This window comes from Engraulis encrasicolus, chromosome 14 (assembly GCF_034702125.1).
Source record: "Engraulis encrasicolus isolate BLACKSEA-1 chromosome 14, IST_EnEncr_1.0, whole genome shotgun sequence".
NCBI classification, from domain to species: Eukaryota; Metazoa; Chordata; class Actinopteri; order Clupeiformes; family Engraulidae; genus Engraulis; species Engraulis encrasicolus.
The window spans coordinates 45,648,878-45,671,691 of record NC_085870.1 but is presented as its reverse complement, the minus strand read 5'-3'; the positions used below and the strand labels follow the sequence as shown (position 1 = coordinate 45,671,691).

General features: G+C 44.2%; 3 protein-coding genes and 1 long non-coding RNA gene across 5 annotated transcripts; 3 read left to right on the top strand and 1 right to left on the bottom strand.

Moving 5' to 3' along the window:
- Window positions 1-403: 403 nt before the first annotated feature.
- On the top strand, window positions 404-21,860 carry LOC134462734 (olfactory receptor class A-like protein 4). Its single transcript, XM_063215917.1, has 4 exons — window positions 404-634; window positions 20,113-20,364; window positions 20,796-21,050; window positions 21,458-21,860. The coding sequence occupies exons 1-4, from the start codon at window positions 404-406 to the stop codon at window positions 21,668-21,670; spliced, it is 951 nt and encodes a 316-aa protein (XP_063071987.1). The 3' UTR covers window positions 21,671-21,860.
- LOC134463357 (uncharacterized) lies at window positions 5,606-14,467 on the top strand. Its single transcript, XM_063216570.1, has 2 exons — window positions 5,606-7,310; window positions 14,263-14,467. Exon 1 carries the CDS (start codon window positions 5,982-5,984, stop codon window positions 7,305-7,307), a length of 1,326 nt encoding a protein of 441 aa, XP_063072640.1. The 5' UTR covers window positions 5,606-5,981; the 3' UTR covers window positions 7,308-7,310; window positions 14,263-14,467.
- On the top strand, window positions 12,137-13,379 carry LOC134462919 (uncharacterized). The gene has a single exon (XM_063216192.1). The coding sequence runs from the start codon at window positions 12,138-12,140 to the stop codon at window positions 13,377-13,379; it is 1,242 nt and encodes a 413-aa protein (XP_063072262.1). The 5' UTR covers window position 12,137.
- On the bottom strand, window positions 15,268-17,855 carry LOC134463356 (uncharacterized). 2 transcript variants are annotated; one of them, XR_010037728.1, is made up of 4 exons: window positions 16,952-17,855; window positions 16,261-16,444; window positions 15,726-15,821; window positions 15,268-15,389 (listed from the first exon to the last, which is right to left on the bottom strand). It is a non-coding gene; the product is annotated as an uncharacterized LOC134463356 (long non-coding RNA). The 2 variants fall into 2 exon arrangements; XR_010037727.1 differs by lacking the exon at window positions 16,952-17,855 and having other exon boundaries at window positions 16,261-16,554.
- Window positions 21,861-22,814: the final 954 nt, after the last annotated feature.

Here is a 22,814-nt window from a genome sequence, read left to right as displayed (position 1 = left end):
ACCTATAGGCTGTGGTTGGCTACCTGGAGACGACATTAATACAGCAAAACAAACCGCATCCTTGGCTATAATTCACCTTGACGTGGTAGCCCTGGGGATTCGTGACATGCATCTCCAACAAGTCCTTGGACCAGTTCATGCCAGAATGTTAGGCTGCATACATCAGCCATTACTTCCACGGTGGTGAGCACACTGAAGTCAATCACTGGACCAGACTGAATGGTTTGAACTTTCTGTAGGGCTCAAAAAAGAGATTAAATGTCTTGAGGAGCATTTTGTAATTTTGAGGCTGCATACTAGTGAGGCTGTGACTGTGAATGGAATGGAGTCTCAGACTGAACCCCCTGTGTGGTACAAGGCGGCCATGGACGATGACCTTCACACCACGGTGGAGCCCATTGGCATGGGCCTACGGATCCGGATGTCGGACGTCCAAACTGCGTTCTACATCTTCCTGGTGGCACTGGGGATCCTGGGGAACGCGGCCATCATCGGTGTCATTGGCGAGAGCATTTTGAAGGACCAGGGCGGAAGCCGCAGCTCAGACATTATTCTGGTGAACATGGCCTTATCCAACCTGGTGGTGTCCATCACCAGGAATGCACTGCTGGTCATATCTGACCTGGGAGTTGAGGTATGTGGAACCCATGACAGACATGGGGTGGAAGATGGGCAGAGACGTAAGAAGTGTAGGAAGTTGAGATGTAAGTGCGATAGAAGTGCTCTTACAGATGTAATTACAACACTAATGGTAATTAGACTATAAACCTATTTGCAGATAGACTTTTTTATTGGGGGTCAAGACAGACTACTGTACATTTCCCCTTATTCTAAGATGGGGATCTTCAACAGGAGCTTTGGGTCAGGTGCATTGGGTCCAGCTCAGGGGCCTCAGAGAATGCTATTAACAGGATGTTATATTAGTACCGCTATTGATAATGGACAATTGCAACAAGGGTCCAACAGTTCTTGCTACAAGCTTAATCTGGACTGGCAAAGTGAAGTCTAAAAAAAAAGGGAGAAACGGGGTGTAGAATGCCCCAGTTTCACCTTATCGTGCAGAGACTGCTGTATTTTAATGCCTCACAATAAATTAATGAATTGATTGCTTCACTTGGAATAGTCTGCCCCCTGGGCTCCCACAAAATATCGGACTAATTGATTAGAGGAGGAATTGCATTAAATGTAAAGGGAGGGTGGTCTTTTCAGCAAGACATCAATCTGAGGAGGAAACTGCTGGTTTGTTTTAATGTGACAGTAGAGAACTGATGTGTTTCCTTTTTTTTCACAGCTTTAAGTCTTAACGAGGCAGTCCTGAGATTGAGATAAACTACTTTTTATTCCTAAAGTTTAGGACTTGTGGTCTGAGTTCTATAATTAAGCGGGCTTGCGGAGCAAGGACCATGCAGAGCATGGCCCTTGCAGAGCAAGGCCCGTTTATAGTAATCTCTAAGTCCTGTTTCTTTATTAAGCGGGCTTGCGGAGCAAGGACCATGCAGAGCATGGCCCTTGCAGAGCAAGGCCCGTTTATAGTAATCTCTAAGTCCTGTTTCTTATTATTGGTCTTGTGCAGGGCAGCAGTAAAATAGAAAATGGATCTCCTCCTAGGCCTTTCGAGATAGAGACACCGTTCAAACACTAAAACGACCGGCTCGGCTTGGAGATCGCGTATAGTTATAGGCTTCTCCGTGTCTCTTGTCGTTTTCCCGTTTTTGGCGATTTTGTTAAAGCCTGGGTCCCCATTGGAAACAGTGGTGGAACCTCCATGAACTAAGGTTCCGCCACTCTAGAGATTAGAGTGTAGGAGGCTTTTTCGGTCATAAAACATCAACACTTTCACCTAGAAGTTTAGTTGACGCGTTGTTAGCGAGCTCTATGGGATGTCTCCAAATTGTCAAAGTTTCATCTCCCAAATCCCAATACTTTTTAAATGGCAGGTTTGTAAAAAAAACAGGCCTGGCTCTATGGAGAATCCCAGTCTTTCGAAAAGGGCATTTTTCAAGAGATCAGCGCATGTCCCACACGGAGGTCCATTTGTGCCTGAAAAATTTAACCTATAAACTTCATTCTGTTAGAGAGATCACAAGCATGACTCCGATCTGTGAAAAGGACACGTGCCAACTCCTTTTAGTTTTTTTACAACGATGTTGTAAAGACAAAAAACTCATTCTCATTTTCTCCCCAGTTTAGAGCTCAATACTAACTGTCTTTCAATCACAACTAGTAATGTGTCGTTCACGAACGAACCGTTCGTTTTGAACGAGTCTTTGAAGTGAACGAAGCGAACTAGTTCCCCGCCTCTCGTTCACTTCGTTCGTTGGTGAATCACCGGTCTGTCACTAGTCAGTCAGACAGTAGCAGAAGTGGTCGTCCAATGAGCATTTTAATCTGTGCAAAGGGGCACCACTTTATCTCTTAATGTGATATCTTAATATTACCAGAGTTTTTACACATACCGGGTATAATCATAATTTAGAAGAGCTCAGCAGTTCACATAGACCACAGTTCACAGCTCTGAACGAGCTGAGCTCTTGTTCCTGAACGAGGAGCCAGTGAACTGCAGCCAGTGGTTTCCATGACCACGAATACACAACTTAAACAAAGGCATAGGTCTACTTCTAGTTGGAAATGCCACTTGTAAATGATATTTTATTCTTTTTTAATGGGTGATACTGTTCAATACATAACATTAATCTGCAAAATAGGTTTCAGGTGAGATGAGACACGAGGAGCACCTTAGATCTACACAGCACAGCGAGAACGAACTGTATTGAGCCCGCGAACGAGAGACCAGCCTGGGCGCATAGCAACAGTCTCCATGACCACGAATAAACAACTTAACGTGGCAGAGACGAAGGCATACTTTTTGGTTAAAAACAGCTTGTAATTGGGCTTTTTTAAATGTGTGCTGCTGTTAAATAAATAATATAACTAGGCAAAATGAGTTAAGTTGATATGTTTGGACATGAGAAGCACACAGGCAAAGTATGAATGCCCCCCTCCTCCTCTCGTTCACTGAACTAGTTCGCTCGTCATTCACCCCTTGCTCTCCTGCATTGTGGCGTGACGTAATCAAAATGAACGACTGAACGAACTGTGAACGAACGAATTCCTCAGCAGAACTGAACGAAGAGAACGAACTGGCGCGAAAGAATCGCCATGCCCTTCACTAATCACAACAGGTGCAGCCAGTGAAGGATTCCATTTCAACTGTCACTGTCTCAAGATTCCATTCTTAACGAGCAGGTGCGAGCAAGCATTCTAGAAGTCTATTGTTCAGCTCTGCAATGCAATGTAATATAGTCTTGCTGGACTATGCATGACAATTAGCTGCTTGGCTTAGTGGTAATGCATGCCGCTGCATTAGAGATATGGAGGTTGAGGGTTCGAAACCCATCCGAAGCCATGTTGATTTTCTAAATTATATCATATGCAGCGTTCCTTGGCCGACTTAAAATGCCATGTATATCATTTAGTATGGACGGCAAATGTGCTGAATTACAGATATTGAGGTTGGGGGTTCGAAACCCAGTCAAAGCCATGTTGATTTTCAAAATTATATCATATGCAGTGTTCCTTGACCAACCTAAAATGCCATGTATGTCATTTAGTATGCATGGCAAATGTGCTGGATTACAGATATGGAAGTTGGGGGTTCGAATCCCAGTCAAAGCCATGTTGATTTTCAAAATTATATCATATGCAGTGTTCCTTGGCCAACTTAAAATGCCATGTATGTCATTTAGTATGAATGGCAAATGTGCTGAATTAGGGATATGGGGGTTGGAGGTTCGAACCCCAGTCGAAGCCATGTTGATTTTCAAAATGATATCATATGCAGTGTTCCTTAGCCAACTTCAAATATCATGTATCGTATGTCATTTAATATCAATGGCAAAGGGGTTGGATTACAGATATGGAGGTTGTGAGTTCTAATCCCGCTCGAAGCCATGTTGATTTTCAAAATTATATCATATGCAGTGTTCCTTAGCCAACTTAAAATACCATGTATGTCATTTAGTATATCCCCAAAACGCAGAGCTACAACACTTTCAAGATGGCTGAATCCAAGATGGCTGAATTGTTTGGCCCATAACTTCTGACTGGGTGGATGGAGTTTTTCCAAGATTTCTTTTAGCTTTGTTTTCTCAATAGTACTTTGTTTCATCTCTGCCCCAAAAGGCAAGCCCGCTTCCAGCATTTTCTGTGAGAATGCATTTCTAGTTATTTATTATTGGTCTTGTGCAGGGGCAGTAAAAATAGAAAATGGATCTCCTCCTAGGCCTTTCGAGATAGAGACACCGTTCAAACACTAAAACGACCGGCTCGGCTTAGAGATCGCGTATCGTTATAGGCTTCTCCGTGTCTCTTGTCGTTTTCCCGTTTTTGGCGATTTTGTTAAAGCCTGGGTCTCCATTGAAAACTATGGTGGAACCTTCATGAACCAAAGTTCCGCCACTCTAGAGATTAGAGTGTAGGAGGCTTTTTCGGTCATAAAACATCAACACTTTCACCTAGAGGTTTAGTTGACGCGTTGTTAGCGAGCTCTATGGGATGTCTCCAAATTGTGAAAGTTTCATCTCCCAACTCCCAATACTTTTTAAATGGCAGGTTTGTAAAAAAAAAACAGGCCTGGCTCTATGGAGAATCCCATTCTTTCGAAAAGTGCATTTTTCAAGAGATCAGCGCATGTCCCACACGAAGGTCCATTTGTGCCTGAACCCTTTCACCTATAAACTTCATTCAAAGACTGTTAGAGAGATCACAAGCATGACTCCGATCTGTGAAAAGGACACGTGCCAACTCCTTTTAGTTTTTTTACAACGATGTTGTAAAGACAAAAATCTCATTCTCATTTTCTCCCCAGTTTAGAGCTCAATACTAACTGTCTTTCAGTCAATCACAACCACTGACTTGTATAGTATAACTGGACTGCGGAGTTCGATAGAACTCCATTCAACGGTTTTGAAGCAACCGCGGCTGATTTTCTTCCGCCCCAAAAATGCGGAAATATAATAATCACCTTGACAACGTTGAGCTACATTGCTGATAGGTCGACATCGCCGGCCAATCCACAAACAGACACTTCAAGACATGTCCCGCCCCTCCCACCCGAATATGACATGGCGTCCCCAGCAGAAATATTGAACCCACTTTTCAGCTGGGGAACTGGTCGACACAGAAACCCTTGATTGTCATAAAAACAGCAACACAAGCTCAAATGGAACTGGTGATCGGTAAGTATGGCAAATATACCATGCTATTAATAAAATGATACTTTGGGATAACGAAACCTTGAAGAGCTTGTTATGATGACCATAATAATTTTAGCTTAGCATCTAACGTGAGCCAGCCGAGTGGCGTAAGACCTAGCTTACTGTAAACTGTTAATTGTATGTTGTGCCTTATGGCCATTATTGGGTATTTTATTTAATCTGGGTTATGCATGTGAAACTACTTTATTGATTATTCTATGGCGAATTGTTATGGATGAGTTTTGTTATGTTATGGATGATTTTTGGTTCCTGGTGATGTGTTCCCCCGCCGGACTGTTTTTGGGGGACACCCTGGGTTGGGGACTCGCGCTGAGTCGCCTGTCAGTTGCCTCGCTGTTTGGGTAAATAAAAAGAAGTTTATTTGTCAACTGTAACCTGTCGTCTTTGTCACCCACGCACCCCACTGGACATCAGGAACAAGAACTCAGGTTACAGACTGGTGGCAGCGGTGTTTTTGTGTGTCATCATCGCGTTTACCCTGTGGCAACTTCTGGACCAAACCGAGGTAAACGGCAGCTAGCGGCTGGACCTGCGACTCTTTGGCGCGAATTGGATGGAACTAGCTTGCTAGTGTTGGACTGTTGCTCGATTGCATCTATAACTAGCTTGCTAGTGTTGGACTGTGAGTTGGTCATCTTCTGATTATTATTATTTTTTTTTAATGTAGTACGTGGTTTCCTGCGCGTTATTTTTTTTTTCCCGAAAATGTCAGAGGGTGAAGATAACCCGGTCGTGAGCACAGTTGATCGTCCTGTCCCTCAGGCGGCGGCGTCTCGCGCTAACGCTAATGCCCCTGCTATTAGCTCTGGCCAAGCACTGGCTGCCGACCGTGACCTTACGGTGAGAAGAATAGTTCATTATAAAGTCGAGCTGCCGCCGTGTTTCCACGGTGATGGCAAGGATAAGGACAGTTTTTCGCTTTGGAAGTCGCGACTCGAACTGTCTGTGAAAGCCTGCTCCGATTACCAACAACAGGATCTTGCCACCATACTGCCTACTCGGCTGAGTGGGGATGCGTTGGCATATTGGCTATCTTTGGCTGAGGAAGAGAAGGCTGATTATGACAAAAGTATTGCGAAGCTGAATGAGGTTTTTGGCAGGAAACAATTTTTGTTACATTTTCAAACGTTCGTCAATGCCAGACAACGGTTGGTTAAAGAGCCCTTAGAAGTGTTTGCTGCTGAAATCACCAGGCTAGTGCTCGAGGCGTTTCCAGATTATGGCGCGCCAGCCATTGCGATGGAGCGATTCAGACGGTTCGTGGCTGGCTTAGATCTCACTCTTCAGGCAAAATGTCATGAGCATGGGGCCACTACGCTGGAGGAAGCATTGGTCATTGCCGGCAAGTGGGAGAGGGCTCAGGAAGCTTTGAAGCTCTCGGCCCCAGCTGGCCCTCAGTCACTTACCCTCCCGGTGGCTGCCACATCAACGGAGACAGTTTCTGCCATGGTGTCAACTCAGCATGATGCCGCGCCGCACAGTGCAGCACCTGAGTTGGCAGCTGCTGTTCAGGAGCTGTCAGCTGATGTGCGTGCACTTCGACTGGAGGTGGATCGGCTGCAGCGAAGGACGGACCATGACTACAGAGGACGGGCTGAGCGTGACGGAGCGTGGCAGAGGCCTTCGAGAGAGAGAGAGAGATCCTGGCGTTCGCCATCGTCGTCTCCAGATCGCCACTCTGCATACCGGTCTCATCACTCATCCCATGAGGGGGGCTATTACGCCCGCCACAGATCTTCGCCAGGTCGACGGGGCCGTGGCTACTCACCTGCTTCACCGTCCCGGGCTCCTAGATCATCGAGCGGCCAGGACCAGTATCGGCGCCCCAGCCCCGGTTACCGGCGCAACTCCAGCCCAGCGCCCAGCTATCCAGGCCGGTGGGAGCACCGTCCTCCACACGCTTCATCCACGATGGGGAGAGATGAGCGGCGATCACCAAGCCGGTACTCCTATCGCCCCCCGTCCAGAGAGAGAGGTCAGCACGTGAGCTTTGGCGACGAGGACACCATCTACCAGGGAAACGGCCGCTAGCAGGTACTATGGGTCGAGTATCTGCTGTTCAGGACTGTATGACCCCACACTTTCTGCAGTCAGATAATGTACATGTAACCCCTATGTCATATGTGTTTACTGTTGTTGAAGACATTGCTGTTAGGGGGTTTATTGATACCGGTTCTGAAATCTCACTAATTAGTGAAGCTATGAGAATGGCCATCCCAGCCTTACAGAGGAGGCCAATTCAGAAATCATATGTTCTTGCAAAGTCTGTGACAGGGGATTGTTTGGATACATTAGGCACACTCTCCATTTCAATCAGAATCGGTGACGAGTGTTTCAGTCATGATGTACAGGTAGTTCGAAATGCCACACAACCACTGATTCTGGGTTGGGACTTTTTGCAGAAACACCATGCCGTAATCGACCTAACCACAAATCAGTTGAAGCTCTGGGACAGGCCTGTTCCACTGCTTTGTAGCACTCAGATAGCACCGTTAAAGTGCAGTGCTGTAATGCTGGCACCTGTGACCATTCCTGCTCTAAGTCAGATGAATGTCTTGATTAAGATTCAGTCTAATCCAAGTGGCCTTGAACACAGTCCCAATTACACTGGTATCTTAGAACCTGATTCACAACACATGCCTAGTCTGTTGGTGGCCCGTACATTGACCACAGTAAGAAGGGGAGTGGCTTGCATTCGAGTGATGAACCCCACCTCGGAAGATTGCCATGTGCCAGGCGATAAACAACTAGGGGAATTTCATTCAGTTGCAAACCAATCGGGGGAAGAGTTCTCATTAGTTGAAACTACTGTGGCCAATGTACAGGCCCAGACAGCGACATTCCCTAAAGTGGATCTTAGCCAAGCAGCGCTTGATGCCGAACAGAGACAAGAATTAGAGAATTTAATTCTTAAGTATAGTGACATTTTCAGTGCACATGACAGGGATTTTGGGAGGACAGATAAAGTTCAGCACAGTATCCGGACAGGGAACGCGGAGCCAATTAAACAGAGAGCTTACAGAACATCCCCTCGCTTGCGTGATGAAATAGACCGCCAGGTTCAAACTTTGTTGGACGAGAACATCATTGAGGAGAGTTGTAGTCCATGGTCTTCGCCCGTCGTACTCGTAAAGAAACGAGACGGTAGTTACCGGTTCTGTATTGATTTCCGAAAATTAAATGCTGTGACCGTTAAAGATTCTTATCCATTGCCTCGTCCAGCGGATGCGTTAGACAGTCTTTCGGGGTCATGTTGGTTTAGTACCATGGACCTGTCTAGTGGATATTGGCAAGTGGCTTTAGACCCACAGGACAAAGAGAAAACTGCTTTTACCACAGGCAGTGCCCTATACCAATTTAAAGTCATGCCGATGGGTTTAACCAACGCACCCCCAACTTTCCAGAGATTAATGGAATTGGTACTACGTGGTCTTCACTGGAAAGCGTGTTTGATATATCTTGACGATGTTTTGGTGTTCAGCCGCACCTTTTCAGAGCACCTGAAAAGCCTCGAGGAGGTTTTTAGGCGATTCAAATCCGCCGGCCTTAAGCTGAAATCAACTAAGTGCCATTTCGCTTGCAGTCAGGTCACCTTTCTAGGACATGTGGTTTCTAGCCAGGGCCTTCAACCCGATGCCAAAAACCTTGATAAGGTTCGAGACTGGCCAACGCCCAGAAACACTACGGAGGTGAGAGCTTTTGTCGGGCTATGCTCTTACTACCGTCGCTTCGTGAGAAATTTTTCCGTTCTCGCCTCACCCTTGAATGCCCTCACTCAGAAGGGGGCTTTGTTTAGTTGGACATCCGAGTGTGAGGACGCCTTTCAGTCATTGAAGTATGCGCTCACTAGTCCGCCAATAGTAGCTCACCCCAACTTTTCTCTGCCATTCTTGCTTTACACAGATGCGTCTCTGTCCTGTATTGGATCGGTTTTAGCCCAAGTGAAAAATGGTAAAGAGCACGTCATTGCGTACGCAAGTCATACGCTCACGGCAGCACAGCAGAAATGGTCCACCTATGACCGCGAACTCTGGGCCATTATATGGTCAGTGAGACATTTCAAACATTTTCTGGCAGGGTCCCCGTTTACAATCATCACAGATCACAAGCCCCTGCTTAGCCTCACTAAAGCTCAGGTGGATAATGACCCTACTGGTAGGCGTGCGCGTTGGATCCTTGAACTAGATGTGTTTGACTACACCATTCGTCATCGTGAGGGTAGACAACACGGGAATTCAGATGGTATGTCCAGACGACGTAGCACAGAGAGGGATACTAAAGCAGTGCAGTGTGTCTCCACCTCCACCAACTCTAGGGTAACAGCTGCATCAGCTGGTAGGACAGGGGAGGAGGCACTGATTGCTCCTAATCTTTCTCCCTCCTTCTCAATCAACCTAGATGAAATACGGAGACAGCAGCAGGCGGATGAGTCACTACAAATGGTCTTATCTTGGACAGAGAGGGGTAGGGGCCGACCCCCCATGAGAGTGTTAAAAGGAACGTCTCCGGTAGTGCGAAAGCTTTGACATGAATTCCAGAAACTAAGTGTCCAACATGGTATTCTGTGTCGGGCTTCCAAATCAAACCCCTATGCTACTGTAACTCACCAGGTTGTATTACCGGAACAACTGGTGCCTACGGTTTTAAATGCTCTTCATGGTGACGGTTTTAGTGGGCATTTGGGTGCCGAGCGTGCTCTTGAGAAAGCAAAGGAAATTTGTTACTGGCCGTATATGTCACGCGATATATATAAGTTCTGTAGTGAATGTCTGCCATGCCAGCAGCGTGCCTCCCCCACACCACATGAGAAAGCACCTTTGCAACCCATTCAGGCCGGCCGGCCATTTCAGAAAGTTGCCGCAGATATAACTGAACTCCCTGTTACGGCAGGGGGTTACCGGTATGTCCTGGGCCCGGTTGCACAAAACACCTTAAGTTTTCTCCCTTAAGTGTGACCCTTAAGGGCTCATTTTCCCTTAGCTAAGGGATCTACTTAAGGGGGTTGCACAGAATGCCTTAAGTCCTTCCCTTAGGTAAGGGAAAGCCCTAAGGGATTTACTACAGTAAAGAGGAGTTTACAACGGTAGAATTCTATTGTTTCCAAGGAAACTTTTTAAGTCATTCTTGAATATTCTTCTCAAAACATCGTTAACCATTCTGTAGCTATTTATCTATAGGCCTAAACATGGACAATGGTAAGGCTAGAAAGCCAAACTGGTCAGAGGAGGAGAAAGTGGTATTATTAGAGGAATTTAACAAAAGAAAAACATAATAAAAAGCAAATTCAACCCTCAAATAACGGCCGCGAAGAAGCAGCAACAATGGGAAGAGATCACCGCGACCATAAACTCGAGAAATATGGTGAAGAGGACAGTGGGGGAGGTCAACATTAAAAAAAAAAAAAAAACCTTGCGGTCCAAGCGAGGAAGGAACAACGCCATATGTCCATGGCTTAATTGTCGAACCAGATGTCTGGTTATGGAATACTGTGCTCCAACAGTTGTGTGCGTGCATAGGCTATGTGCTTGAGTGGTTCAAAGTGTGGTTGTGTGCTCTGATCGTCGCATTGTTGCGGTTGAAATGACATCTTCTTGCATGCATTGCCTACATGAGCCGGGTGCTTGGGATATCGCAGGCAACACTTGACCCAGCATATAGCGTTGTTCGCAACATGTGCCCCGCCCGCCTCTCTTCACCGGAGCCACTCCGCGCTCCGCGACCTCCCTCTTTACAAATTAAGCACCGCTCCAAACGTTCTCCTCTCTTCTCTTAGCAGACGTGGGCTCTACTCCCCATGCATTATTTTGTAGGCCTATTTGTGATATCATTCCATTTATCTGTTTCTTCCGCGTTGTTTTGGGAGTGTCAAGCGGTAATGTGAATTTTAAGAATTATAATAATAGCCTAGGCTATGGCGCAAGCACTGGAGAAGTGCCGTGTGTCTCACCTGCATTTTCGAGCTCCTAAAACAACTCCCAAACAACTCCAGTGTCATAATTAACACAGCGAGGATCATTGATCATTGTCATCTTAATGCATGTTAGCAAAATAAATGTGCGGTTTGAGGGCAATAAAAACATTTGGTGATGGTGGGACAATGGACGAGACTGTGAGGGAGGAAATTAATGAATGGGCTACCCTAACCCCGCGGCGATAACTTCATCCGAGAATCTTCACAATGAGGAAACACTGAATATACGCACATATTCGAGTAAAAATTAGACGTTTTGTTATGAGGACTTGATGTTATAGGTCTAATGAAGTGCCACCCAAAAATGTTCTGGCCCAAGCTGATTTTCTGGCGCCGTGCCTGGCGCAATCATCAGCTGCAAGACGGCATGCCCTGCAGGGAGAGCACAACTCTGAGTCCTGTAGCATGGTCCAATTCGAGACGGTCGGATTCATATAGGCTATGGATTGTCTATCAAATCTATAATTAATAATTAACGGTTCGTCGGTAGGCCTACGCGTGCCTATCCATTGGGTTCTCCCGGTCGCGGAAATCTCTTATTTGAATCCGTTGATCACGTTGCTGAATGTGCATAAACTCGGCCATGTCTGACTTAAGGCGACGATATCGGTCCCTCAGGTATTTTCCCTTAACTTGGTTGTTAAGGTCTTTTGTGCAACGATTTTAAAGAACTTTAAGGGATTTCTTAACTTTAAGGGAAACTCTTAAATATTTAAGGGGAAACCCTTAAGGAAAACTTAAGGGGATATTTTAAGGGTGTTTGTGCAACTGACTTTCACTTAGGGGACCCTTAACTCAGACTTTAAGGGAAATACTTAACTTAAGGTGTTTTGTGCAACCGGGCCCTGGTCCTCATGGATTATTTCACCCGTTATGTCAATGTGTATCCTATGAAAGATCAGCGTGCCACTACTGTAGCACAGTGTATTTTTGAGGAGTACATTAGGCATCACGGCATTCCGGAGTCCATTCACACAGACCAGGGTCGACAGTTTGAATCTGATTTAATGAAAGAGCTTTGTGTATTACTCAAGATTGAGAAAACCCGTACATCCCCTTACCACGCTCAGTCTGATGGTATGGTGGAACGCTTTAATAGAACCCTCAAGGACCAACTAGCCAAATATTTGTCACAGACAGGGGGGGAATGGGTTCAGTACTTACCTCAGGTAGAACTGGCATACAATAGCAGTGTCCATTGTAGTACAGGATTTTCTCCCTTTTTCCTGGCCCATGGTAGGGAGCCACATCTACCTTTACACCTTGCAGTAAACTGGGGTCCTACAGCCACATCTGCTACCCCAGGTACACCTGCAGCGTATGTCAAAGATGTTACCTCCCGTCTTTCTCTCGCCCTTAGGGAAGCTGCCCAGAGGTCGGCTGCTGCTAAACTCCAACAGAAGCGGCAGTATGATAAACAGGTGGTGTTTCACCCTCATGAGGTGGGGGACTATGTGTTATTAGATGACCCAGCACAACGGATGAACAAGTTAGCGGCTAGATGGAAGGGGCCATTTGTCATACTGAAACGATTTGATAAGGGGGATAGTATTGGTGTGACTTACGAGATCACTGATCCAACGAAACCAGAATCCAGGAAATGGGTGGTGCATCACAATAGGCTGAAGGTCTATAAGGGAAGGTTGTCAGATGGGTCATCTCATAATGCAGAATCTCCAGAGGCAGATGGTGGTAACCTAGTACCTGCTCCTAATCAGTCAACCCTCACAGCACTGTCGGGGGCTTTACCCTATCGGCCCACGGTTTCTGCACCACACCGCACCACACCACACACTGCTCCACAGACTCAGTCGGTCTCTGCACCACACCGCACCACACCACACACTGCTCCACAGACTCAGTCGGTCTCTGCACCACACCGCACCACACCACACACTGCTCCACAGACTCAGTCGGTCTCTGCACCACACTGCACCACACCACAGGTTCAGAGGCCAGTGCCTATTACTGATACTGAAGGGGGTCCTCAGGTTCATTTTTGTTCTGACCCGTTACCTGTTGTGGATGTGGACACTGATTCTGCGATCTCACCTAGGCGGTTGCCGCCTCCTGTAACCACCTGTAGTGGCCGTCTAGTACGACCACCCGATAGGTATGGGTCCAGTGCTTAAGGCATACTTACTATTTTTATAATGTTTTTTTTTTTGTGTGTTGTTTGTTTTATTGGAACACCTGATAGGCATGGGTGCTATGATTAAGGTATTCCTGCCTTGTGTTTGTATACTTACCTTTTGTTTTGTTTTCCCTCTTCCTGTTATGGTTATCCAGTTCTGTTCTGCTCTGTTTGGTGTCTGCTATGAAATGAGGACATTTCTATTTTAAGCATGGGACGACTGTAAACTGTTAATTGTATGTTGTGCCTTATGGCCATTATTGGGTATTTTATTTAATCTGGGTTATGCATGTGAAACTACTTTATTGATTATTCTATGGCGAATTGTTATGGATGAGTTTTGTTATGTTATGGATGATTTTTGGTTCCTGGTGATGTGTTCCCCCGCCGGACTGTTTTTGGGGGACACCCTGGGTTGGGGACTCGCGCTGAGTCGCCTGTCAGTTGCCTCGCTGTTTGGGTAAATAAAAAGAAGTTTATTTGTCAACTGTAACCTGTCGTCTTTGTCACCCACGCACCCCACTGGACATCAGGAACAAGAACTCAGGTTACATTACTATAAGTTACTTCACCACGTTGTAATGTAGCCGCAATTACAGATAAATGGGAAGTTAGGCTACAAACAGAGCTGTACACAGAAAATGCAGATGTGTCTTTGGGGTCGGCGTACCGTTTGGCAAAACATAATCCATGTCAGCAATACTCAGTATCAACATTGCATTTGTATGAGAGCTCAGAATGCTCCAATTTTCATGTTGTACATCTGCGTAAAATATTGTTTGGTTTGTGTCTGCCACACCAAGTTAATCCTCTACGGACATTTGTAAATAACTTTGAATGTTTGGGCATCAAATGACATGCGAAACCTTTCCGTTTGACAGACAAACCATGGACGCTGAAGAAAGGCTCCTCGACGCCAAGCTGTCATCCGGAAGATTGAAGATGAAGATTGCCGTGTCGAGCAGTCATCATGACCATTTTTTTGCTGATCCCCCCAGTTTTTGAAAAGATTCAGAATACAAAATCACTCTTAGAAGTAGACGGTATGGTAAACAAACCAAAGTTAACACCTTTCAGTTAGTAAAACATAGCTGGCCTACAGTAGGCTATGACTAAACATCTGGGTGTTTGTATGCTTGACATCAAGATTAAAATGAAATATTCAACCTTATGTTCTGCTTTTTAAACTTGCAAATCATGGAGTGGACATTCTTCCCCAAGCTTGTAAGAAATGCATTACTTCAATCACACAGTGTCTCCCAACTTCTTTTTTGTCTCATGTACCCCCTAAGCATTTTTGACATACCATGAGTACCCCCTCCCTCATGCTCTAGTCTACTGTATGTCTTCCTCTATCCCAGTGGTTCCCAACCTTTTTCTTCAGGGACCCATATTTTTACCATTGTAAGCTTTGGTGACCCAATCGTGCCAGCGCCCGCGCGAGAGGGAGTCCCAGGCGAGAGAGAGTCCTGCGGAAACTCATTAGAAAATTGTATTCCTCAATTTGTCTTCAGTCAAATATAGAATGACTGTTTAATGTGTCGCTTACATTTTGTTGCCTCTATGCATATATCAGTTTAAAAGCTTTACTTTGTCATATATTCAACATGGGCTATATGGTATTAAAACGAAACCCCTTAAAATCAAGAGGGCTTCGCGACCCACTGTGGATCTTTGGCGACCCATAGGTTAGGAACCACTGCTCTATCCCAATATGATTATGCTCCATACATTTCTTTTTATTGATACCTGCCAATGCATGTACCACCTGCATTGTGTTCACGTACCCCTAGTGGTACATGTACCCCTGATTGGGAAACACCGATCTAAACAGTTGTAACAATAGTGTGTTAACCAATATTACAAATTAAACAAAATGTGCGGGCTGCTGTATATAAGCATTTATTAACTGTGTTTCATAATTGCAATGGTTTTTGAAGCTGGTTCTGCATATCGGATCCTCTGTGGTGGTAGGATGCAGGCAGTAGCGTACTGTGCACATCTTCAGCTGTAACGATAAATACAAATCTATTTTTAAAAAATAATTAATGTAACATGAACATAATTGAAGCATATCACTGGTATATATAGAGTAACTATAACATTTCAGTGTAGTAAAAATGTCTACATTTGTTTAAAAAGGAAAAACCCATGAACATCCTTCTCAAAAAAGTTTTGGGTGCAGGACTAACAAAGTCAAATGACAACTGAAAATTAAGTCTGCTCACCAAGCTCCTGTTTTACTTATTTAATGTGATGAGCTTGAAGTGCAGACTTCATTTTCAGTTTTCAAATGTTTTTATTGTCCCATTACATCTGCAGAAATATGGGGGTGTACACTCACTTGTGTAATACACTATAGATGTAAACAGAGACGTTGTCCAAGTCCTTGGTCATGTGATACCTGCTGCAGTGTACTCCACGTCTTCAGACCGCTCCGCTGTAAATAAAATAATGGCATATGAAGTGTGATGAGAATACGTCACTGTTTGATACACCAACAACTTAACATACTTACATCGTTTACATAATTTACCTCAACATTAAGTAGCTGAACTTGTATTAGTGGCAGGTTCATGGGAAGAAAACACAATAGATAAGGAGATGGGCTGCTCATGTTTCAAAGCATGCTGCCTAATCAGTGAAAATCATGGGGTGGTAGTTTCATGGTGTGGGCATGCATATCTGTAAATAAAATTGGTACCCTTGTAATTATTGAAGATAGTGGCTACTGACAAATGCTGAGAGTTTACTACGCTTGATGTATACTTTTATCCAGTCCAATTACTTTTTGTCCCTTCAAATTGGGAGGCACATGTAAAAATAAGTGATAAGCTTTGGATGAAAGCATTGGCTGAGTGTAGTGTAATGTTACATACCGGGTACTATATAGTATCATAGATGGCAGCAGGCTGGTCGGGTCCTCAGTTGTGCACTGGCAACAGTGGCTGGTCCTCGTCCGTGTCTCTATGGGGCCTCTTCTCAGGTCGGAGTGACAATCCTTGATGATGTTGACTATGGTGAGACCTGCTGGCGTGTAGCCTACTGTACATTTTCAGACATCTGTAAAGAAAATGATGACAAACGAAGGGTGATGAGAACAACATATATTTCATTACTCACAAGCAGGTAATTGGAGTGCTTCTGGGTCTTCACCTTTTTTCCTTGGTGCTCATCAGTGTAGGGGCTCTCAAACTTGGTCCAGGAAGACAGATGCTGAGGCACTCAAGGTTGCAATTTAAAAAAAAAAACTTTTTTATTTGGCTACAATGCCTACGCGTTTCGGCCCTTATGGCCTTCTTCAGGGCGTATCAAGGATACAAGCTTGATACGCCCTGAAGAAGGCCATAAGGGCCGAAACGCGTAGGCATTGTAGCCAAATAAAAAAGTAAACAAAAATTGCAACCTTGAGTGCCTCAGCATCTGTCTTCCTGGACTATATTTCATTACTATTTTATTACTAATATATAAATACATGCAGAGTAAGCAGATGATGGTGTTAGCTTTAAAGGTCGAAGGTCTCTGGTCTTAACTCAGGAGCATACTTCAGGGATTTGAAACTTTACTTACCTGACAGTGGGTCCTGGCTCTGTTTTCCAGGTGAAGTGTGGTTTGTTGTTTGCCTACAGAATGAAACCATGTCACATGAGGATGGGGAAATGTTTACTACACAATGCACTCGTCAGTAGGCCTAATTAAACATTAATGACACAATTTGCATTACACTATGCACTCGTCACTCCGTACAGTCAACATTAATGACGCAATTTGCATACTGAAAACGAACGTACCAATGACCATCATTTCATCACCAACTAGCAACTTGGCAATTTGGCAACACAGAAACAAACAATATTTAACAGTTGACGGAGGAACACAGCTAGATTACGTTGCTTTTCCGATGTGGCCACTGGCCAGCATAGTGCCAGAATGGCAGTGAAATGTTTACTCATCTTGATGTAAGGACTTGGCTACGGTACGGAAGGAGGGAATCCTTACACCTGACGCACGCCAAACAGACACATTTTGCTTTCAAAAGCAATGGCATTCAAATTATCATTAAGTTACTTGACAAGCCGACAGATCATCGAACACTGAAAGATCAGTATGCTGCCTTGGGCTAATAACAAGCTAGCATTGTCGTATGTGTTTGTTTAACAAAGCTCAGTCATTTTGGTCAATCAGCCACGTATGTTTTTATTTTACTTACCAAAACTGCAGAGGTCCTTACAGAATACGGAGAAGTACATCCAAAAGTACAACAACGCATATTTGTGGGGAAAGTGTACCAAAATTAAATAACCCATGGCAGTGATGAAGCTGTTGAAAGTAATGCAGCAGGGAGGGGGCTTCCCCTGGAGACGGCGCGAGAGTCGTCCTTCGCCTTGACGACGGCCTGCCTGTCAATCAAAACAATAATTCTAAAGAATGTCAACTGCCAATCAACCCAAATAACCATGCTCATTGGTCATTTAAACTATTTTAATAGCTCTCTTAAATACAGGGTCAGCCCGAAAAAAATATCTGGGCTGTTTGGAAGGGAGGGGAAACTATCGTAGGAACGAAACAGAGCCGACTTGGCAAGAATTGGCAAGGAGCTATATGGCGTCAAGCCCACCATTGAGAATAATGGGAAAAGGCGCTCTACTTCCTTCTTCCGCCCCAAAATCGTCCCATGTCCCGCCCCCAGCCGTTGCTTCACAACAGAGAAATTAGAACACAGGGGAGAAGGCTCAGTCTCATTGGTTCCCATTGTAGCCAGTTAGCTTTGCATGCATTCTGCAGTAACGAGCGAAGGCCAGTCCTTCATGTGGGAAAATGTATGGAATGGAAAGGGGAACCCATGCTAAATACATTGCTACTGCCATTTCCAGTCACAAATATTATCAACAAAACATTCCTGGTAAGCACTATGACTGTTGTTTAACAATAGGCTGTATTGACAAATCGTTCAGGTGTGTAGTTTTACAGCTGGTTAGAAGATTTCAACCTGTACTCGCTAGCATCGTGCTACTGTTTATGGGTTTGGCCCCATAAAAATTGAGCTTTGTGACCCAGTATATAATAATCTAGTGGCGCACAATAATCGAAACGCTACTCAAATGGGGTCTTATTATTTCTAGCTTCGAACTTAATATTAATATTTCAGGACAAAAAATTATAAAAAATCACAAAAATTATAATGGTAAAAAACTCCATTGACACCCATTCATTTTGCACTGTCCCGTGGTTAGGGTTAGCCAATTGTGGCTAATAGGAAGTTCCGTGAGTGAACAGCCCCTGTTCACAACACATCGAACATCCGCAGTCTAGTTATAATAGAAGTCTGTGATCACAACAGGTGCAGCCAGTGAAGTGTTCCATTTCAACTGTCACTATCTCAAGATTCTATTCTTAACGAGCAGGTGCGAGCAAGCATTCTAGAAGTCTATTGTTCAGCTCTGCAATGCAATGTAATATAGTCTTGCTGGACTATGCATGACAATTAGCTGCTTGGCTTATTGGTAATGCATGCCGCTGCATTAGAGATATGGAGGTTGAGGGTTCGAATCCCACCCGAAGCCATGCTGATTTTCTAAATTATATCATATGCAGCGTTCCTTGGCCGACTTAAAATGCCATGTATATCATTTAGTATGGATGGCAAATGTGCTGAATTACAGATATTGAGGTTGGGGGTTCGAAACCCAGTCAAAGCCATGTTGATTTTCAAAATTATATCATATGCAGTGTTCCTTGGCCAACTTAAAATGCCATGTATGTCATTTAGTATGCATGGCAAATGTGCTGGATTACAGATATGGAGGTTGGGGGTTCGAATCCCAGTCAAAGCCATGTTGATTTTCAAAATTATATCATATGCAGTGTTCCTTGGCCAACTTAAAATGCCATGTATGTCATTTAGTATGCATGGCAAATGTGCTGGATTACAGATATGGAGGTTGGGGGTTCGAATCCCAGTCAAAGCCATGTTGATTTTCAAAATTATATCATATGCAGTGTTCCTTGGCCAACTTAAAATGCCATGTATATCATTTAGTATGAATGGCAAATGTGCTGAATTAGGGATATGGGGGTTGGAGGTTCGAACCCCAGTCGAAGCCATGTTGATTTTCAAAATGATATCATATGCAGTGTTCCTTAGCCAACTTCAAATATCATGTATTGTATGTCATTTAATATCAATGGCAAAGGGGTTGGATTACAGATATGGAGGTTGTGAGTTCTAATCCCGCTCGAAGCCATGTTGATTTTCAAAATTTTATCATATGCAGTGTTCCTTAGCCAACTTAAAATACTGTATGTCATTTAGTATATCCCCAAAACGCAGAGCTACAACACTTTCAAGATGGCTGAATCCAAGATGGCTGAATTGTTTGGCCCATAACTTCTGACTGGGTGGATGGAGTTTTTCCAAGATTTCTTTTAGCTTTGTTTTCTCAATAGTACTTTGTTTCATCTCTGCCCCAAAAGGCAAGCCCGCTTCCAGCATTTTCTGTGAGAATGCATTTCTAGTTAGGCCTATTGTTTTATGTTTCACATCTCGTGAATGTCTCCAACTAAACCATAGTATTTTACAGTTTTTGTGTCAGTGTGGATGCTAATCTAATCTCTTTCTTCTTCTTCTTCTTCTTCTTCTTATTATTATTATTATTATTATTATTATTATTCTCTCTCTCTCTCTCTCTCTCTCTCTCTCTCTCTCTCTCTCTCTCTCTCTCTGAGGATAGCTGTACTCGTCTAAGGAATGGTGTCAATTTCTCATGGGTCTTTGGGTGTGGCTGCGATCCGTCAACGTTTGGTCCATCTTCCTCCTCAGTGCTTTCCACTTCCAGACCCTCCGGCGCGTCTCCCCCTTGTCCGTGAGCAGAGGACCCTCCAAAGTCCTCTTCTTCATCTTCGGCCTCATCTGGTTCCTCAACCTTGTCTACTCTCTCCCTGCGTTTGTCTTCTCGACCAGTGGAGACAGGAACTCCACAGAGGTGTGTGGACGACAGAAAATAGTCAAGAGCTCAAGTTGTTGTAACATGGCAAGGATATATGGTCAGTTAATCCACAGAATTACTGGTCACTGGCGTTCATAACACTGACGACTGTGGGAGATATTCCCATTTGACATAGTGGTGTTACCTATCTCCAAGAAGTTACTAATGGTACAAGGTACAAAACAGTTAACAATTAACGCACAGGAACAAAATAGTTGCTGAATGATACTAGACCAGAAAAATACTGGTAATCATCCGGCCTGCCCATTCACTCATTGTTGAAATGACTCAACTACATCAGAATAACATTGCTATGACTGAGAGCCTAACAGATTAAGACTTGGACATTACCATTTTGGTGACAGTAAGGTTATTATAGAGGCTCTGCACAAAAGGGATCATTTTAATGAGCTGTTTCCCACCTGTAGACCCTGATGCTGGTGAGCAGCACGACGCGCCCCCTGCTGGGCTGCGTGTGGAACTTCCCCGGCTCCTACAGTGGCCTGGCCTACGCCACCACCTCCATGGTGATCCACGAGGGCCTGCCCATCCTCCTCATGAGCATCACCAACATGGGCTCGCTGCTGACGCTCTACGCCCACCGACGCTCCCTGTTGCACTCCCAGAATAACCCAGAGGTGCCCGTCATCAGGAGGGTGCCAGCGGAGAGGAGGGCAGCCATGGTGAGGTACTCACTCACTCACAGGGCAGGGGAGAGGGGGACTCAAAGGTTTTCATGACAATATATTGGATGGGGAATGTATAAAAATTGGAGCATTTAAGAATAACAATATTGTAAACCCAACAAAGAATGTACAGTAAACAGAAAAACAACAGGTAAGAAAGGTAGGCCTAATTTTATCTTAAACAAGCTGCCATGTAATAACAAAGAAGACATCCCTCTGAATTCCCTCAACTCTCGGATCATTGGGAAAATATTCTCATTGTTTGGTACATGGCAGCATGAAAACAAATCAATACTGTCTCTGGGATGCAAATTGGTGTGGAATTTCACAAATAAAGTATGCGTGCTCTCTCTCTCTCTCTCTCTCTCTCTCTCTCTCTCTCTCTCTCTCTCTCCCTCTCTCAGGTGATTCTGGCTCTCATCATGCTCTTCATCTCCTCATGGGGCACCAGTATAATCTCAGTGAACTACTTCAACTACAATCGCGGCACGTCTACTGAGTTCCTGTTGGTCATTGCCCGCTTTGCCAACATCACCTTTATTGCTCTGTCACCCATTGTCTTGGCGGTGGGACACAGACGTCTAAGAGCTGTTCTGAAGGCCTTGCTGACTCACTGACAGCTGGACTGTCTGTCTTAAAGGCCGGAAAGCCTGGGGCTTTGGATGTGGCCAGCTCATTGATTAAATTGAATATGGACAGGCTCGTATCTTGAACGCTGACCAAAAACGAGCCCTTTGGAGTTTGGAGACCTTTGAGTGACCTTTTGAGAGCTGATTGAAACAATGAATGAATGAACAGACACACACACACACACACACACACACACACACACACACACACACACACACACACACACACACACACACACAGGAATTCGTATTCATTGTGAACTGTCACCGTTTCAGAATAAAATCCAGAACATGCACAGCCAGTCATCATCATAAATTTCTCTCATGATTTTCTCCAGATCTGAACGTCTACCAGACCACTGTCCTATTTTTGCTGTACTGTATTCTAAATCGCCCAATAAAGCAGATTTCAAATAAACTGGTGGTTTTATTTTTCTGACTTAAGACATATATGGTCATTCTATAATCGGAGTAATCTTAAATCCATGCTGGGCTTCTTTTTTTTTTTTTTTTTTTAACATCAATGCAGATTTATCTTTTATAGCCTATAATACAAAAAGTCATCAAATAATGCCATTTTGACGTTTTTATGCCGTCCTATTTTCCAAATGTCAGATTCAGTCTTCATATTGACAATCTTGTATGAAATATTTAAAAATGTTTATTCACAGTAGTTATTATAATATGACAAAAGTGTTGAAAATTCCATTATTTACCATATTGTACATTAAATTGGGGATTTTGTCTGCGTCCCAGAAAACTGTGTCAACCGTGTCACAAACTGAAACTCCCTCCATAAATTAGCAATGGCTTGGTCCTAAGTCATATGACCAACATCATAAAATGTCATTAACTCCTTGGATGGTAATGTGAAGACCTTTTGGTAAGTTTTGAGTTCACCTCTTCAATATTTTATTCCATAGGCCTACTTTTTGAGAGGGACAATAGTGTCAACTGTGTTTTCAACATATTCCTCAGAACCTTATTTAGCTATTCTATTTATAAGCATACAGATAAAGCCCATGAAAATATGAATTGATTAAGGTCTTGACAGCTCTGAGATCTGCAGTTAGCACAATACTAAAAATGGCCGTCAACTGTATTACGCGAGGTTCGATTCCCAGCCCGGCTC

Excerpts from the sequence above, each read along its gene's own strand:
- LOC134462734 (XM_063215917.1), top strand. The coding sequence starts at position 404 with ATGGGCCTACGGATCCGGATGTCGGACGTCCAAACTGCGTTCTACATC. Across the intron at positions 635-20,112 it reads TATCTGACCTGGGAGTTGAG|CTGTACTCGTCTAAGGAATG; the intron begins GTATGTGGAACC and ends CTCTGAGGATAG. Across the intron at positions 20,365-20,795 it reads GAGACAGGAACTCCACAGAG|ACCCTGATGCTGGTGAGCAG; the intron begins GTGTGTGGACGA and ends TCCCACCTGTAG.
- LOC134463357 (XM_063216570.1), top strand. The coding sequence starts at position 5,982 with ATGTCAGAGGGTGAAGATAACCCGGTCGTGAGCACAGTTGATCGTCCT.
- LOC134462919 (XM_063216192.1), top strand. The coding sequence starts at position 12,138 with ATGAAAGATCAGCGTGCCACTACTGTAGCACAGTGTATTTTTGAGGAG.